Source organism: Hibiscus syriacus, unplaced genomic scaffold (assembly GCF_006381635.1).
Source record: "Hibiscus syriacus cultivar Baekdansim isolate YM2019G1 unplaced genomic scaffold, ASM638163v2 tig00111342_pilon, whole genome shotgun sequence".
NCBI lineage: Eukaryota > Viridiplantae > Streptophyta > Magnoliopsida > Malvales > Malvaceae > Hibiscus > Hibiscus syriacus.
This window is the reverse complement of record NW_024063066.1, coordinates 72,522-89,664: the sequence shown is the minus strand read 5'-3', so window position 1 is coordinate 89,664 and position 17,143 is coordinate 72,522. Positions and strand designations below refer to the sequence as shown.

The following is a 17,143-nucleotide window of genomic DNA, read 5'->3' as shown; positions in this document are numbered from 1 at the left end:
TTTGTTTTCGGGAAGGAAAAACAAACAAAGGCGTAATGTTGCAAATTAGGACCACATTGAAACTAAGAATAGTATAGAAATATGCAAATAAAATGATTGTATTTCAAAAGATCAAGAAAAGCTTAGAAAGAATGCTTTGGCATACCACAATGTTTTAAATCCATTCATTCCTAGGCAACTTACATGGTTCCCGAGGGAGGGGAATACAATCGTGGCAAGCATGATATTAAGGTGTGGGTATCAACAATTATTTTAGCTATATTTTTAATTCCTTTTAAATTTTTTTTTTTACGTTTTTTCCCACCCAGAAATTATATATCCAAGCGAAAGTTTTAAAAAGCCTTTTAAAAAGGTTATCAGATCAGACCAAACTTTTAAAAAGGTCAGACCGAGTTAAAATAAAAGTTTTTGATAGGCTATAGACTAGGCTCATGCCTAAAAAATTCATCGTTGGCCAGACTCAGACCTTTTAAAATCTGACCTGATCTGACCTACTCTGACACCTACTTGTAATATTTGATCTTGCATTTGATCATGAATGTATTAAATTAACGTGCGTGTATATACATACAAACAGTTCTACCATGTTAAAAATGATTAAATTAGATTAAAATATTTATATTCATTAAATATTTATCAAAAAAAAATATTTGTATTACATTTAAAGGTAAAATATACAAAAATAATTCGACTACAGTATATGATTTTATTGAGTTCCTTAATTATTAAAAATTATAAAATGATCCATTAATTATAAAAATTATTTTATTAAGTCCCTCGACTATTAAAAATTATAAAATAATCATCTTACTATTCATTATCTTCTAAACTTATCTTTTTTTATTAAAATTTATATGATAATTTGAGCTGTACGCTAACCTGCTAACCGATATATAATAAAATTTGATTTCATAATCTTAAATGATTATCATATCTCAGTCAACATATTAACGTTTAGTTCAGATGAACGTTAATTTTTAATGAAAAATGACGAGTTTAAAACATAATAAATAGTCAAATAATCATTTTATAACTTTTAATAATCGAAAGACTCAACAAAACTTTCTATACTCAAAAGATCATTTTATAACTTTTAATAATTAATATACTCAAATATTTTATAGTTATTTTATAGTCGATGACCAGGGGTACACTTTACAAGTATTTAAACCCCTCCAAACAAGAGTTTAGTTCAAGAAATAGAAAAAATCGATAATTATCCAGAAGGATCCAAAACCTCGTGTACTCGTCAACGAGAAAATCTCATTGGCTTTATGGCAAAATGGAAACAGAAAAATTCTCGCCAGAATGTTCCAGTAACTTCCCGATCCTACCTTTTCTCTTCTGGAATTGCATTCTCCTATATATTTCGTTTCTCCCTCTCTCTGTTATCAGCCCAGCAAGTACAAAATTTTAATCACACTGTGAGTTAGAAGAGGGAAAGATTACCAGTAAATTTCCTGTTAATTCATTCAAAAGCCAACATATGGACTTCCCTTTTCCTCAATATCCATGGAATGTATCGTCTCGCCCTCGCTACGGGAGAGGCTTCAGAGGGGTCCCGGTTCAGGTCATGCCCGAAGCCTCGCCGGTCCAATCTTTGAAGCCCAATACGGTATCCATCCCCGTCCGCTTTCTCTCTTCGGAGCGGGGCAGATCCGACTCGGCAATCAAGATCCAGAAGGTGTTTAGAGGATTTCTTGTGCGAAAAAACGTGAAGAAGATCATGGCAACAAGGGAGGAAGTGAATGAAATCGAGCGTAGTGTTCTCCAGAAAGAGAGAATGGATTTGATTCGGAGTGATTCAAAGGAGAGATTGAAAGTGAACGAGATTCTGATGAGCTTGCTTTTTAAATTGGATTCCGTGAGTGGAGTGGATTCTCGCGTTAGGGATTTGAGGAAATCCGTTATTAAGAAGGCGATTACTTTGCAAGAGCTTGTTGACGCCATTGTTTCCGGTGATCAGTCCGTGAAATCAAGCAATGCCGAGGTTGTGGATCAAAGGCAAGATAATATCGATTCTTCTGATAATTGCATTCAACCTCTGGAGTCGGAAAATCTCGAGGAAACAATCAATGACGCTGAACACTTGCCTGATTCGTGTGAATCGGAACGAACTGCCGCTGCTGCAATTCAAGGGAATGAGGAGGAAGCGTCAGAAACTAGTCGAGTCGATTCCTTTGCCAATCATGAGAATACAATTGAAGAAGAGGATGAAAATGAGAAGGAAGAGAAAGGAAATGTTGGCGGGGAAGAAAGTGGGAGGAAGGAGATGATGTTAGAGAGGATAATGGAGGATAACGAGAAGATGATGAGGTTGATAGAGAAGTTGTCGGAGAGGAACGAAACGCAGACTCGGATGCTGTGCGCGTTGACCCAAAGGGTGGAGCAGCTTGAGAAGGCATTCTTGTGTGACAAATTGAGGAGTAAGAAACGGAGAAACGACGATAAATCGCAGGATACCGAAAAGTTTGGAGGGAAGAGATAGATGTTTGAATTGGATCTTCTACTTTTTTTAAAAAATTTCTTTTATGTTGTGTTGCTATCAGGAATTATCAGCAATAGTTCCACTTTCGGTGTTTTGAGATTCAGTCACACCTGTGTATTTGTTGATGAAATCACATGTTAAAGTATGAATTTAAGTGCAGGTCTTATTAAGTGATTTTAGTGAACAAAAAAAAAATTATCTTAGGAGATTTGTCTCTTGGTTGGAACTTAATGACCCCAACTTTTACTGATTTTTTTCCCGCTAGAGGTTGGGGGCAGGGCGGTCTACGACCCGTGACATAACGGTAGCAGTGTTTTCCATGACCATTATTTTATATGACCGCGATACTTGTAACAGCCTCCGTTATTTGAATCTCTGTCCCTCGTTGGGAGTGATTGAACTTGCGGTGTGGAACAAGGAGCATCAACTGTTGGTGAGGCCTTCAGCAGCAAAATTCCTCTAAGATATAGTATAGTGCAAGTGTTAGATGGTGGTATAGTTTGTTTTCTATCAATTGTTGGTTATACTTCTTAAGATCTTTTTATCATTTTAGTTCAAGCTGCTTTATTTCTCAAGTTTCAGCTGGTCCAAGTTGTGTTAGGAAATGAAGTTGAAAGAGCTGGCCAGCTTCTATTGCAATTATCATCAGCCTGTGGAATTGATCTGGGACAGTAATTTCTGCTGGTTTTGGGAGCCTGTGTTGCTCTTGCAACCTTCTTGATGAGGATTCTGGTTCAGTACATTTATTTTACCTGACATGTCAAATGAAAGGGAAACAAGGGTTTCCAACATGCAAATATAGTCAAGCGGGCTAAAGCAACCAGATTTTAGCAGATTTACCTATTTCCCCCTTAATCGACACGAGACAGCTGTACAGACAACTAATTGGTCTAATAGTATAAGACATTAGATTCCTTAAATAATGTCATAAATTCAAACGTTCGTCATTGTCTTTATAATATCCGATCCGAATTAATTGATCAATAGATTGAATGCCGATGATTATACCCAAAAAAAAACCTCTCTCCGATGTGGCTTTTTTTTACAAATAAGGGATGTTCTAATGGTTTTATTTTTAACACCTGCTGATGCTTCTAACATTTTACATTACTATAAACGCTCGGACAATACAGGTATAAAACAATAGAACAGTAAGAATGACATAAAAGGAAACAAGATCAAGCTTAACAACATTTCTCACTCGAGAGATGAAAAAAAAAGAATCAGTGTTATCAGAATTTTACAATGAACTAACTAATGCAACAATATTCTCTGTACATATGGCGCTGCAATCACCATGCTCCTTAAAATGACTAAAGCCACAAACTACGACCTGAATCCACAAAGAACCCCAAAGGCCACATCGCTGAACAGAGGATGAAATCCCGAAGGTACAGTGCGTTAAATTACTGCAGCAGCCAAGGATGACACAAGCTCCGATCTTCCTCTTCAGAACAGGGGGAAAATAGCGTCTTGGAAGAAAGTGTTTGAAACCAAAAAAAAATTCATGTTTGGAACTCAAACCACCGTCTATTTGGCAGCATACCAGTTTTGGGCACACTTGGCATCGACAGCAAGGTCAACTTTAAGAATGTTATTTCCATCAAAGGGTTTCGACATGCACTCAACAACAATTGCTTTCGCAATCTCAGCCGACTCACTTGGTCCTTCCAAGATTACTTCATCATGAACCTGTTTTCTAAAGAATGTTATTCCCAAGAATTTGCTGAATTAAACTAACATAAGAAATGAGATTAAGAAGACGTACAAGACAGACCAGCAAATATAACTCATGCAATGCTTATTTATTGAATGAAGACAAAATGTTCAAATATGTGAATAATACATGTAAGTTGTAACCAAAGCATTGATAAGAGAACTGAGTTCCAGAAAGAAGAGTCAGACAGCATGGTCCAAAATTTGTTACTTAAACGAATGAAATCTATATGAATGAAAATATAAAGGGCGTACCTGTAAAAGAAGCCTCCAACCAAGCTCCTTTAGACGATCATTCTTTGATATTTGTAACATTGCACACATTGCAACATCAGCAGCACTTCCCTGTAAAACTCAACTAGATGAGAGAGGGAGAGAGACAAAGCGAATAGTTGAGTGCATGAGAAAGAAAACAACCTGAACTGGAGTATTGATAGCAGCCCGTTCAATTTGACCTCTTTGAGCACGTGTACAATGAGCAAATGATGGGAAGCAGCGAGCCCTTCCAAGCAATGTCTTAACGCACCAGAATTTCTGAGCTTCAAATTTACGCAGTTTCTGCCATTCAAGCACTTCTTGTCTTTCCTTGTACCATAGATCAACAGTGTTCTTTGCTTCTTCAATAGAAACCTAAGAGAGGTTCAACAATCATTAACGTGGAGGTTTTATGAATTTTAAGTTTCAACAGATATTTTAGGTTCCGAGGATACCTTCCAATCCTTAGCAAGCCCCACAGGAGTTTTTCCATATGCAATGGAAAAGTTGAGCATTTTAGCTTTTCTTCTTTCAGAACCAAAGGCATCCTAAAATGAAGAGGAAAAAAAATCAACCTAGTTGTATTCAAAAATCAAAACCAAATCCAACTATCAGGTAGCAACATCTCAAGATATGCAGACTTCTATACATCGATGTCCTGCTACATTTATGAATAAAGTATGTTGAGCATGCCACAATGATTTCAACATAAAACATCAAATACTTGTAACTTTCAAATTGAAAAAGCAATTTAGGTCATACTTGAACCACGGTCATAGATAAAAGTATCCAGGATAAAGGTTACTAGTTCAATATATTAAGATGGTTTTTGGATAATTTCAAGCACAGTCCTCGTCATCAGATATTTTACCTTCTGTTAAATAAAACCAGGGCAAAGTGAAATGTTTTTCTTCTTTGTTTAACTTTAACCTTTAAGAGTGGAACTGGTGATTTCTCTTCACCAGGTTGCGGATGCCACTCAAGAAGAACTTGACCCCTTTCAACGGCTTCAAGTATATGAGAGTACATGTTCATTGCAGTCCTTCAATGGAAATCTCCACCAGCTTCAAAGGCATTCAACATGCTTTTACAGTCAGCCAAATGTGCAAGAATCCTAAGCTCCAGCTGTAATAAGAATTTATACTCTAATCAATAATGAAATTACATGAAAACAAAAGCCAACTGAATGAACTTACCTGTCCATAATCTGCAACAACAAGGGAATTTCCTGGGGCAGCTACAAATGCCTGACGTATCTTATACCGATCCTACTCTAGAGCAGGTTGATTCTGGTTCAAAAATTAAAATTACAAGAAAGATGTTAATATTATAGGTTTCCATCCCAATCCAGCAGGCACGAGTAGGATTTGAAGAGTAACAAAAATTATCATTTTCTTTTCTTTATGCCTTACTATGACAAATTTTGTGGAGGAAACAACCATATGATTACATAGTGGAAAACTATCCTGGGATATAAATATTTAGACTATATATAATCTAAAGAAAAAAACAATAGTCCACTGTGCTTCATCACAAATAAAATTTGGGTCTAATGCTATCCAGGTAACATAGCGGTTAAAGACATATATAGAACCTTGAGGTTCTAATAATTCAAATGTTAGCTAAAACAATGGCAGAGAACAAAATAAAAGAATGAACCTGCAAATTTGGTCTCCTTGCAGATAAGCGCCCAGTTTCTGTATTGATATTCAGTGAACAATGAACACGCCCGCTGTTGCCTAACACATTACTCCCCTGCGGTAAAGAGAGAACTCCCCTTGTAAACCATCCAAAATGTTATTTTACAAAATTAATTAAGGGAAAGGAAATACTAGCTCAAGTTAAGGAAGAATTTAGCCTTCTTAATTTTCAAAGTTATCTTCTTAGCCGAACAAGTATTCACAATTGTATGGCAGGTTGTTGACCACTTAGCATATAGTTTAACTGCCATTATAATTACACAGTCTTTTGATTTTAACCCTGGCAGTATACATGATTTTACCAATTTGTTGACACCTAGCAGTACTCACTAGTTACGATCAAATATCAGACCAGAATTTTGATAGCTTCCTCCGCTAGTAATATCAGACATGAAAAGGCATTATGTAATCACTTTGTCATCCTCGTAATATTATTACCACACATAATGATGCACATTGTGGACATATGCACAGCTCTTATATTGAGTAGAAATTTCGACCAATAAGCATTAGCACAAGCTCTCAATTAAAAAAATAAGGAAAAAACAGATACTAAAGAGGAAAAACAGGCATAGGAAATAAACTGTAAAAGCAGATCAGCGTGTATGAACAATCAATGAGGCATCATAATCACCTGCAAGGGGAGAATGAAATTGGATATTAACGAATCAATAGAGCAAACTTCACATAATGAAGCAATAGCATGGCATGCCTCCCTCCCCTTCTCCTCATCCTCAAATGCAGCAAAAGCAGTTCCATAAGCAGATGTGTCAACATCAGTCATTGTTTTAGGAAGATTATCAACATCACCATCATTAGTGTCTTCTGTGAAATCATATTCAGCAGAAACCTTCCCAGCTAAGCTCTTCAAGGCATCACCACCAACCGAGGGCCAACCAGTGGCAGTGTAAATCTCAGCAGGGAGCTTAACACCAATTCTACGCAGCTTAATATTATGAAACTTAGTGGGAGCCTTTTTGCCTTCTTCAATCACTTTATCGACATTTGGAACTTTGAAAATTTTCTCATCAGGAAGACTCACATTTGGATCCTTACTGTAATAGGAAATAATCAAGTTAATGATTAGAAACTTCACTTCAAAATTTTCAACAGACTCTCTCCCTCTCTGCCGGCACTCTGAAAGTTTTCTAATCAGAAAGACTCAGATTTGGATCCTTAACAAACAGACGTGCAGATCTTCAGGATAATGAATAATGATAGTTGATGGTATGAATAATTCCATAGATTATAGGAAATAAACATTCATAAGCAACATCAAGTTCTGAATTTCTTCCACCTATGTTGCCCAGATCAATACCCATATCCTATACTCGTGTGCAATACATGAATATGGAGATATGACCTTCAAGCATCCTCAAAATACAAGAGAATGTTACGAAAAATCTAACCATACCCGAAAGATACCCATGCCCAACACTCACACCCAAGTCTGAGTAACATGGTCGTGCACTGCTCTCAAACAACCACCAACAACAATACAATTCGCAATGACTTAACAGCAAGAAACTCAAATCAAGACATGTAATTGGATATTAGTAGTATTTCTGATTTAGGAAATGATAAAATGCAACTTGCTCATTTATTCAATATAATGTCTAAATTTCATTGCAATATGTTGATTAATATTGATGTTCTTGTACACAAAATATGTAATTAGTACCTGTTAAGAATGCCACCATAAAGAAGTTGACGGAGCTGAGTATCACTTCCAACATTCATATACTTGGCATCATCACAATATCTGGATGCCCATGTGCGGAACCTATTAGCAGCAATCTCTTGCTCTGCTTTAGCAACCTTCTCTAGCTGATTAAGATACATTTGATCAGTCAACATACCCTCATGTTCCATTTTAACAAGCAGCTCACCAAATGGTCGCCAATACTCTTCATAGAAGTGATACATGGACTTACCAGGAACAGGTTTACCATCAAATACCCAAGACATGCTTAAAAGTTTGTTTTTCAAGCTCTCATAAAGTCTCATGGTGCTTATTGAATCTAAGGCGGAATAACAAATCCATAATTTGCGTTCTTCCCGCTTTAACTCTTCAACAGGGGCAATGGTAATCCTTTTTCCCTCAGATCCATCATTTTTCACCTTTTTCTTGCCAATGATGGTTTTCATTGATGTTTTACCAATCAGTTCCTTCTCTTCTTTGCGCAATTTAGTTCTTTGCATAACATTTTTGTCACCAGAAAGAGCTTCAAGAGAATAACCGCCCATTGTACGTCTCGATGAGTCCCACAACCGTGCCATATGCATTGTGTCAGCATGAAATCCAGAGAGCTCAAGCCCATAGTTATTAATAACATGACTGTCAAAGCTATAATTGTGCCACACCTATACATCAAAATCAAGTTTGTTTCAGGACTTAGTGTGATATAGTGCTCTAATGGACTATGCAACAACAAGCAAAGAAAAAGGTACAGCAGATCAGGGGAAACACGAGGAAGAAAGAGAAGTGAGCAAATGCAAGGCGCATTCACCTTTTTGATGGATTGATCTTCAAAAAACAGAACAAATTCCTTCAGAAGATCCTTGCCACCACCATCTAGGATATCAACCCAGATACAAGATTTCCCATTTCCAAAATCTGCATCTTCTCCAGAATAAATACTGAAACATGTTATCTCGCCATGATCAATAGGCGTCTCTTGCTTCACATCAATATTAGATACCTGCAAATATTCTACATCAGCAAATAGAAAATAGCTTATTACATTTAGACCGGATAATGCTTGGAGCAGATTCATATTTCATACAGCATGTAGTCATGTACTACATGTAAAAAACAAAACAAAATGGTAAAAGAGATGAGAAATAGCAGAACTAATACCTCAGTATCACATGCATGAACAAGATGCCTATATTTAGTTGTAAGCATCAGAACAACTTCCTTTGCTGCAGTGATATTATCTACAACAAGAACCTGGTCATAAATTCTAGCAAGCTGCTTGTGAATATTTTCTCGAGAAACTAGATGAGTTTCTTCAATGCTAGCAACCCCATTTTTCATTGACTTTTTCCATTGTGTTCATGTTAGGATCCATATGTGCTCTGTCTTGTATGTCATCCGAAACTGCCCCTTGTAAAAGTCGTCACTTGAAACGTCTGGTCCAATTGAAACTTTTAACTGCTTGGAACCATTTATCTTTTTGGCAGATGTACTTTTGGCCCTAGAAATTTGCTTAGTGATGGTCAGATGGCGTGAAGAATGATCCTTAGAAAGAAAATCCGTATCATCACCGGTTTCAAGTTCTTGGTGGTCGTCCAAGACCAGCCCCGGGAAAGATCCATTAGTTGAGGCTACAGTCCTACTAGAACCCTTCAGCTGCTTAAAACCATTTATTTCATCAGTATCTACAAGATTTTCAATAGACATTTGAGTATTACTGGTTGGTAAGGGTGTGCAATGACTCCCAAAAAGACTAATATTTTTCCCACTATTTCTGGAAACTGATCCTTCGTTATCAGTTGCTTTAAATAGTGGGGCAGTAAGCTTCAAATTGAAGTATTGTTGGGAATTGGAGGAAGAACTACAGCCTTCAAGGCTCTCCATTTCCATCTCCTTATCCTTCTTCATCCTGCGAACTTCTGTTTCCCATGAGAGCTCAGTATTGGGTATGCTAGGAATTTTCAGAGTAGAAGTAAAATCATTCACTCGAAATGATGCCATTCTAGACTTTCCATAAGATGCTGGGTTTTCATTCTTTCTATGGTCGACAATCGCTCCTTTGCACTTGTTATCAGAAACATGCCAATCTGGTTCAGGGTGGACCATCCTAGCATAGTCAGAAGCAGCTACCTTAAGTTTCATATCTTTGGGATGATGGCAATGACGGGAACTACTTGACATGGTCGCACCGAGAAAAGCATAGTGAACACTCTGCATTGTGCACATTTCTCGCCTACAATGTAAAAAAGAAAAGAAAAGTCAAAATAGAATAAGTTCCTAGTAATTGAATGAAGCATTGTTCTAGCATGTCATCTATATTCTAAAGTCATCTATTAGAAATCAAACAATAAAAGAGGGAAATCCAAATTCCATGCATATCCCAATTAGCATTCCAATCAAAGCATCACAGTAACGAAAAATTCATTAGCATTTAGCTCCACTTCATTTGTCATTTCCTTAAGGAAAATCACAATCTAGAAACTAAAACACTACTGCATTTCCATTCCAATGGCTAATGTACATCTTATGTCATATTTTAACACAACTTTCCATCACTAATCCCCAAAACCTCTATAATAGGCAACGGCAGCACATAATCTAAAACAACCCAGATAACGAGAGGGGGGGGGGGAACAGCAAAAAGAGAGGCAAAAAACAGACACCCGCGCACTGAAAATGCACAGAAGCAATAAAAATGACACTTTTTTCCATTACATAAACCCCAAACCCCTCTAAAACACGAAGCATCAGGCATCAGCTAATGAAACGAAAACCAATTAAAAAAAAGGACGTCTCTAAAAGGATAAACGGGTATCAAATAGTCTAAGAAACTAGCTCAACCTCCCCCCAAACAACACGAAAAAAAGGCGTTGAAGTCGAAGAGTGAACCTCTGAAAGGCTCTAGAAGAAGCCAAGAAAAAATGTACGGAACGGAACCGGGAAAACCAAGGAGGAGGGCAAAACGGTCTACCGAAAGGGTTAGCAGCAGCTTGGGAAGAGGAAGAAAAACTCCCCACGGAAGTCATGATATCTGCAAGTCTAGCTAGCTTGCCGCTAGGGTTGTTTACTATACAAGGAGCCGTTTTGTTTGCTTTTTGTTGGGTGTCTGCGAGTGGCAAATATGGAAAAATATTGGGGATCGGAGGGTAAAGGTTTTGGAGATTTTGGAGGGTTTTTACAAGTTGGACTGTGAGTCTGTGACTGTTAGACTTGCAGAATTGACGCCATGAAGAGAGAGAGAAGAAGAAGAAGGAGAAAGAGGAGGGAAAATTTAAAGAAGGTAAAGAAGGAAAGCCTAAAACCCTTTCCTTTTTCCTTTCGTTAATAAACTTTAGGGAAAACTGATTATTTGGTAATTCATCTATTATTTAGTTTCTGTTTTCTTATCATCTACTTATTATTTTGTTTAAAATTATACCTAATGTTTTTTATTCTACTTTAATCATCTATCATTGAAAAATTAAGAATGATGGCTTAGTATTTATTTATTTATTTTTCAATTTTGATAAGGTATCATCACATATATCATTGTTATTTTTTAATAGACCTAGTAAAATTGACCCGAATTTAATTATCATAATTGATTTACCCAACGCAATACTTGATATTAACCCGAACATGATGATAAAATTTGATCCGAAAACCAAACCATACCTACCTCGAACCGTACTCAATCCAAAATTTAGTTGACCCAATATAGACTCATATCCAATTTGACCCGAAACAAAAATATCCAAACTGAAAGTAATCCGAATCGAAATTAACTCGAACTGAAACAACCCGAACCAAGTTTAACCCGGTCCGAAATTAATCCAAATCGAAAGCAATTTGAACCGAAAATCTATATATACTTGATTAGACTTATAATTGAATTAAGCCTAAATGATAATATTAACAAATAAGAAGACATATTTGTACAAAAATGTATCAATAATTCTACATATATTTGATTAGACTATAACCAATTCAATCTGAATTGATGTGATCCAAAGGTTGATCCAAATAAAAAATCAATCGATTCGATATTAACCTGATCCGAATGACTGTTTGCCACCTCTATGTTTTAACAATGAATGACCAAAATCGAATAAATGTATAATGATAAAAAATACTCTATAATGTTTGTATAAATAGTCACCGTGTCTCCTTTCTTTTTGGAACATTTTACTTTATAAACATTTTAATTTTTTGTTAAAACAAATTTGGTATATGAAAATCGTTAATTGACTAACGTTCAACCCATATTGTTAACATGATTACGAATTTTGTATGCTAAAAGTAATAAGATTTATACATTTGAAGTCTTGGATCATGCTAAAATTATCTAATGAAATTTCTTCAAATTCTAACTATTAGAAAGAGTACACAAATCAAGTTTTCATAAAATTTCAGCAAATGAAAAGCCCAACTGGAACAAAAAGCAAATTTGGGTTGATGGATTTGCACATTGCAGGTCTTGGCATAGTAAAAAGGCTAAAAGCTTCATGAAACTGGAAGATGCCATAGCCATATGCCATGAGCTTCCTTTTGCAGCCACCCTTTTAGAAATGCAGACCATGAAATGCCGTAAGATTTCAAGTTTGAGTCCATGAAATGAGTTTTATTGAGCTCCATTAACCCTCTTCTTGTTCCCTTTTCCCTTTCGTCCGATGTTTTCGACCGTGTCCGTAGCCATCTCTACTCTTGTTTGTTGACTACTCTTCTTTCTTTCTTTCTTGTTCTTCATCGTAGTCGTAGTCGTTATCTCCTTTTGGTCCTTTGTCCACAATTAAGTGTTCAAGAGCAGTTACTACGTCACTCATCTTGGGCCGAGCGGCCGCATCGTCCGGCAGACACATTGCTGCGACTGCAAGTGCTTGGTTGAGACCCTTATTGGGATATTCCCTTTCAACAATGGATCAACCATTTGCTGGAAATTTTTCTTATCTTTGAACAAGGGTGTTGCCTGTATATGTTTGGAAATCAGAGTCGTATAAAAGTGACATTGTGACAATGTTCCATGATTGTTTAGAAGAAACAAAACATTCTAAACTTACCCATTTGACAAGGTTCTGTTCTTCTGTTGGTCTCGAAGTGTCAATCACTCTTCTTCCTGTGATTAGCTCCAGAAACACGACTCCAAAGCTGTAAATGTCGGATTTCGTAGTCAATTGGCCCGTCAGTGCATACTCAGGTGCACAGTAGCCATAGGTTCCCATAACCCTGGTGGAAACATGCAACTGGTCTCCAGTCGGACCGACCTTTGCTAGTCCAAAATCCGAGAGCTTCGGGTTGAAATCCTGGTCCAGCAATATGTTTGATGCTTTAAAGTCGCGGTAAATCACCGGGGGATCAGTCTTTTCGTGCAAGTATTCAAGGCCTTTAGCCGCACCGATTGCGACTTTCATCCTGGTATCCCAGTCCAATGGATTCTTCTGTGAGTCTAACCTGAAGGCCATAATCACAAACAACTGAATACGTTTAGAACACTTCAAATATCAGACTCATCCAAAGAACAAATCATGGAAAGAAGGCCTTCGAAGCTCCGAATCACGTCATCAGTATCCTTAGATGTTAAACATACCTAGAAGGTGACTCTCCAAGGAGCCATTAACCATGTATTCGTAGACCAAAATCCGTTGATCTCCATCGGCACAATATCCGACCAACGTCACGAGGTTAGGATGGTCGAGTAAACTCAACATCAAGACCTCAACAAGGAACTCTCTGTTCCCTTGGTATCCATTCCTGTCAAGTTGCTTGACAGCAACAACCTGATACAATGGAACAACTATACGTCACACACATCTATATATGATATGATATGTATGTATGCATGCATGTATGGATACGTGAACAACCTGATTCGGGTTCTCAACCTGCCCTTTGTAGACCCTCCCAAAACCACCTTGACCAAGCTGATTCTCTGAGTTGAAGTTGTTAGTAGCAGTGCATAAATCACGGTAATCAAAAGTCTTTACACTCGTGTTGCCTTTACCCCTTTTTACTATTTCTTCGGCAATGTATCTCTTTCGGCTTCCATCTGCCAAGAAAGAGGAAATTTTGTTCAAACATCAATCAATCAACCACCTTTAGGCTCTAGGATTCAACTATGTTACTCCTCGGGTGCGAGTGTCGAACACGGACTCGACACGAACATCCGAGACTTGTACATCCATTTCCATGGCCGTAGTTACCTAAACAAGGAGTGGACAGGGCTTGGCAATGGCAAACAATTTAGCATCCATTTCAAACACCCATTTCATCAAACAAATTGTATTCATGGATTGAATTGAGAAAAAAACATAAAACAGGGTCAACAAAACTTATGCAGAAAACATGTTCCTTCCATTACATGTTTGATTGATGATGAAATTGGAGAAAAATTTGTACCACTCTTGAATGAAATATTGGCAAACGAAGGCATGTCTTTTAGTGTTCTGGGCTCATCGGTTCCGTCACTGTTGTTGCATATTGTCTCTACCGACATACAACACGAAAAGCAGTTCATTGTTCGGTCGTCTTCTTCGTTGCTGTCGGGATATGAATCAACAAACAAAATCCTCGGAACCCCAGGCTTAAAAATCGACTGCTTTAACAACAAAAAAGATCCCTTGAATCAAAATTTATGAGATGGTCCAGTATGAAGAAAATCCACAGCTGAGCTGTGGATTTTCTTCAATTTCTCTGGCCCCTCGGGAGATCAAACGGATATGTTTTTCTCATATTGTTGTTCTGGCTTCTGTCATTTCCAAATCCCATTGACCCCATAATGCCAAAAATAGCTTGGATCTTGCTAAAGATAGAATCCGAGAGAAAGTTTTCTTATTTCTTAACTACCTGTTTCGTTATCAAGAGATTTTCTGGAAAATCAGTATGGTTTTCTATTATTATATGCGTTTTTCCTCTTCTAATCTGATCCGATGCTTTTCTTTGATATGATTCTTTGTTTGTTCTATGTTCAAGTTCGATCTATTACATTTGTCCATGAATCCAAGTAAAATTCTTGTTATAGGAAGAATTAAGTTATCTCATTGGTTAAAACAATAATTATTATTTTCATACATAAATTTGAACATTAAAGATAGTAAGATATTTAAATTGATCATTATCAATAACTAAAATCTTTAAAATATATTAATATTTGTAAACATCTTAGATTAATTTAAAAAAATCAATTCTTATTAAATATTACTTTATCTACACGGTATAGAAAACTGATGAAAATTTTGAATACAAAATTATTGACTTATGTTAAAATTTTCATGAATTAAAGTTGTTATATATCTAATAATATTAGACCTTCATTTTAATTTCAATTTAAATAATTTATTTTTTAATAATATTTAATTTGGATAAATAATTTATAGTTTTTTATATTAATATAATATGTTTATAATCAAATTAATAATTCTGAGAAATAGTTATATATATATATATGCACGCGCGTCGGTTCTGGTAAGAAAACAGTGGTTGCTCTCATTTTTGGTTTCTAAAAAAGAAAGTTAGCCATGGAATCAAAGAGCAAGAATCTGGTTCTGGGTTTTGTTGTCTTAGCCGTATTCTTGATCTCAAGTGTCAAATCATGGACTGGTGAGATTCATGGTAGAGTTGTCTGTGATGTTTGTGCTGATTCTTCCATTGGTCCTGAAGATCATGTTATACAAGGTTCTTCTCTTCCTCCTTTTCCTCTCTGCCGTCCCTTTCTGTAATTTATGATTATAGTTGTTAGATAGGTTCAATTATGTTTTTTTAGCTGAATTTTGAAGTGGGTTTTTGGTCGGAATTACAGCCCTTTCATTTGTCGGTAGGTTTATGGATTCTGGATAGTACAAAGTTTGCACCTTTTTTTTATTAATGGTTGATTATATGCTAACTTGAAATGGTTTTCATTGAATTTGACCAAGTAATTACTGTGTTGGGTTAATACAATTTATGATTAGCTTCATAAAAGAAATGCTCTAAAATTACCTTCCGATGGTGTGATTAGCTCACCAAGTCCTGCAATTTTACCTGTTCGAGTGGGTTTTTTGTGATTTTCTTTGCTTTGCTAAGCTGCTTCTACGGTTGGTGCTTGCTCAATACTTTCAATTCTGGCCATTTGTGTTGTAAATAGACATTATAATGTACAAGAAAGAGTCTCTGAGCTGATTGCTCTAGCACGAATCCTTTCTGTGTAGGGTGCATCCTCCAAAAGTCTGTGTAAGCAATTCTCTTTGTTATTGGCTTAAAATGTCGAATGGCGGTATATGTTCATGATCTTTCATTTCGTTTTCTTTCTTATGTGGTGTGTGTGTGTGCAATGGCTGACAAGTAAGCTATGTAATTGATTTGTTGTTTAAGTTGGTGCAAATCGTCGAGGATAGATTGGTGTTCCAATGTGGTAAAATTGCAACAACAATGCCATTGACTAACCTTGGTCGAGACGATGCTTCCTTTGTTTTGCTTGGTTGGTGAAGTAAGTGGCAAAAGAAATGGAAGCTCACTGAAACTCTCTAACAAATTTGAAAATGTTTACGATGTTTCTCAAACTGTTTGCGGTTGATATTACTGTTCTCAAGGTTAATGGTCGTACTTTAGTGATGCTAGAATGAATCTTGAATTCTTCATTAATAGGTGAAAGTGAACTTTGTAATTTTTGAAGAAAAATTGACGTGTGATCTTTATAGGTTGCATTCCGAGTCTACTTCCTCCGTTGTTCTTTTTCTTAAGGACCTAAGGTGGAAGCAATGCTTCCTCACTTTAACTCTTTAATTGCCGTTGCCGATGATGGCAAGAGTTGAATAACTATTATCTATGTTTTGTGTTGTTTTGGTCTTTCGAGCTGTAATACGGCATTGATGCTTAACTGATATTTCAAACCGAGTCTTGAAGTATTTGACTCATCAATGCGATTTATTGGTTTACCTTATATTTATGTAAAACAAATGTTTTCTTGCAGGCGCTGAGGTTGCTGTACTTTGCATTACAAAATCCGGGGAAGTAGTAAATTATCAAGCTTTCACAAATGCTAAGGGGATATACACCGTGGCGGAAACAATGCCCGAGAGTGACCGATGGAATGCATGCTTGGCACGACCAATCAGTAGCTTCCACGATCACTGCAACCATCCAGGGGGACGTAGCACCGGCATCAAGTTCACCTATAATCGCCCATCAGGTCATTTCCACACCGTCAGACCGTTCGTATATCAACCTTCTACCGCTCCATCGTACTGCAGCGAAAGTGTTAGCGAATAAGTACACTTTTAGTCCCAATCATTGATGTCTTACACCGATGCAATCAATCCTTTGCTTGCCCTCACT

The 17,143-nt window shown here is 36.7% G+C and overlaps 3 protein-coding genes and 1 pseudogene across 5 annotated transcripts; 2 read left to right on the top strand and 2 right to left on the bottom strand.

Annotated features, from left to right (window-relative positions):
* Positions 1 to 1,379: 1,379 nt before the first annotated feature.
* On the top strand, positions 1,380 to 2,642 carry LOC120159086. Of its 3 annotated transcripts, none has more exons than XM_039169757.1 (2): positions 1,380 to 2,212; positions 2,258 to 2,642. In XM_039169757.1, the coding sequence occupies exons 1-2, from the start codon at positions 1,487 to 1,489 to the stop codon at positions 2,486 to 2,488; spliced, it is 957 nt and encodes a 318-aa protein (XP_039025688.1). In that variant the 5' UTR covers positions 1,380 to 1,486; the 3' UTR covers positions 2,489 to 2,642. The 3 variants fall into 3 exon arrangements, with proteins under 3 accessions (XP_039025688.1, XP_039025685.1, XP_039025686.1); XM_039169755.1 differs by having other exon boundaries at positions 1,382 to 2,235; positions 2,278 to 2,642; XM_039169754.1 differs by having other exon boundaries at positions 1,381 to 2,642.
* Positions 2,643 to 3,660: 1,018 nt separating this feature from the next.
* Positions 3,661 to 11,127, bottom strand: LOC120159084 (annotated as a pseudogene).
* A 1,425-nt stretch (positions 11,128 to 12,552) lies between these two features.
* LOC120159168 (probable serine/threonine-protein kinase PBL23) lies at positions 12,553 to 14,390 on the bottom strand. The gene is made up of 5 exons (XM_039169825.1): positions 14,231 to 14,390; positions 13,699 to 13,880; positions 13,418 to 13,611; positions 12,895 to 13,285; positions 12,553 to 12,726 (listed from the first exon to the last, which is right to left on the bottom strand). Exons 1-5 carry the CDS (start codon positions 14,346 to 14,348, stop codon positions 12,553 to 12,555), a joined length of 1,059 nt encoding a protein of 352 aa, XP_039025756.1. The 5' UTR covers positions 14,349 to 14,390.
* A 924-nt stretch (positions 14,391 to 15,314) lies between these two features.
* On the top strand, positions 15,315 to 17,112 carry LOC120159063. Its single transcript, XM_039169734.1, has 2 exons — positions 15,315 to 15,505; positions 16,779 to 17,112. The coding sequence occupies exons 1-2, from the start codon at positions 15,349 to 15,351 to the stop codon at positions 17,075 to 17,077; spliced, it is 456 nt and encodes a 151-aa protein (XP_039025665.1). The 5' UTR covers positions 15,315 to 15,348; the 3' UTR covers positions 17,078 to 17,112.
* The last annotated feature ends 31 nt before the right edge of the window (positions 17,113 to 17,143 follow it).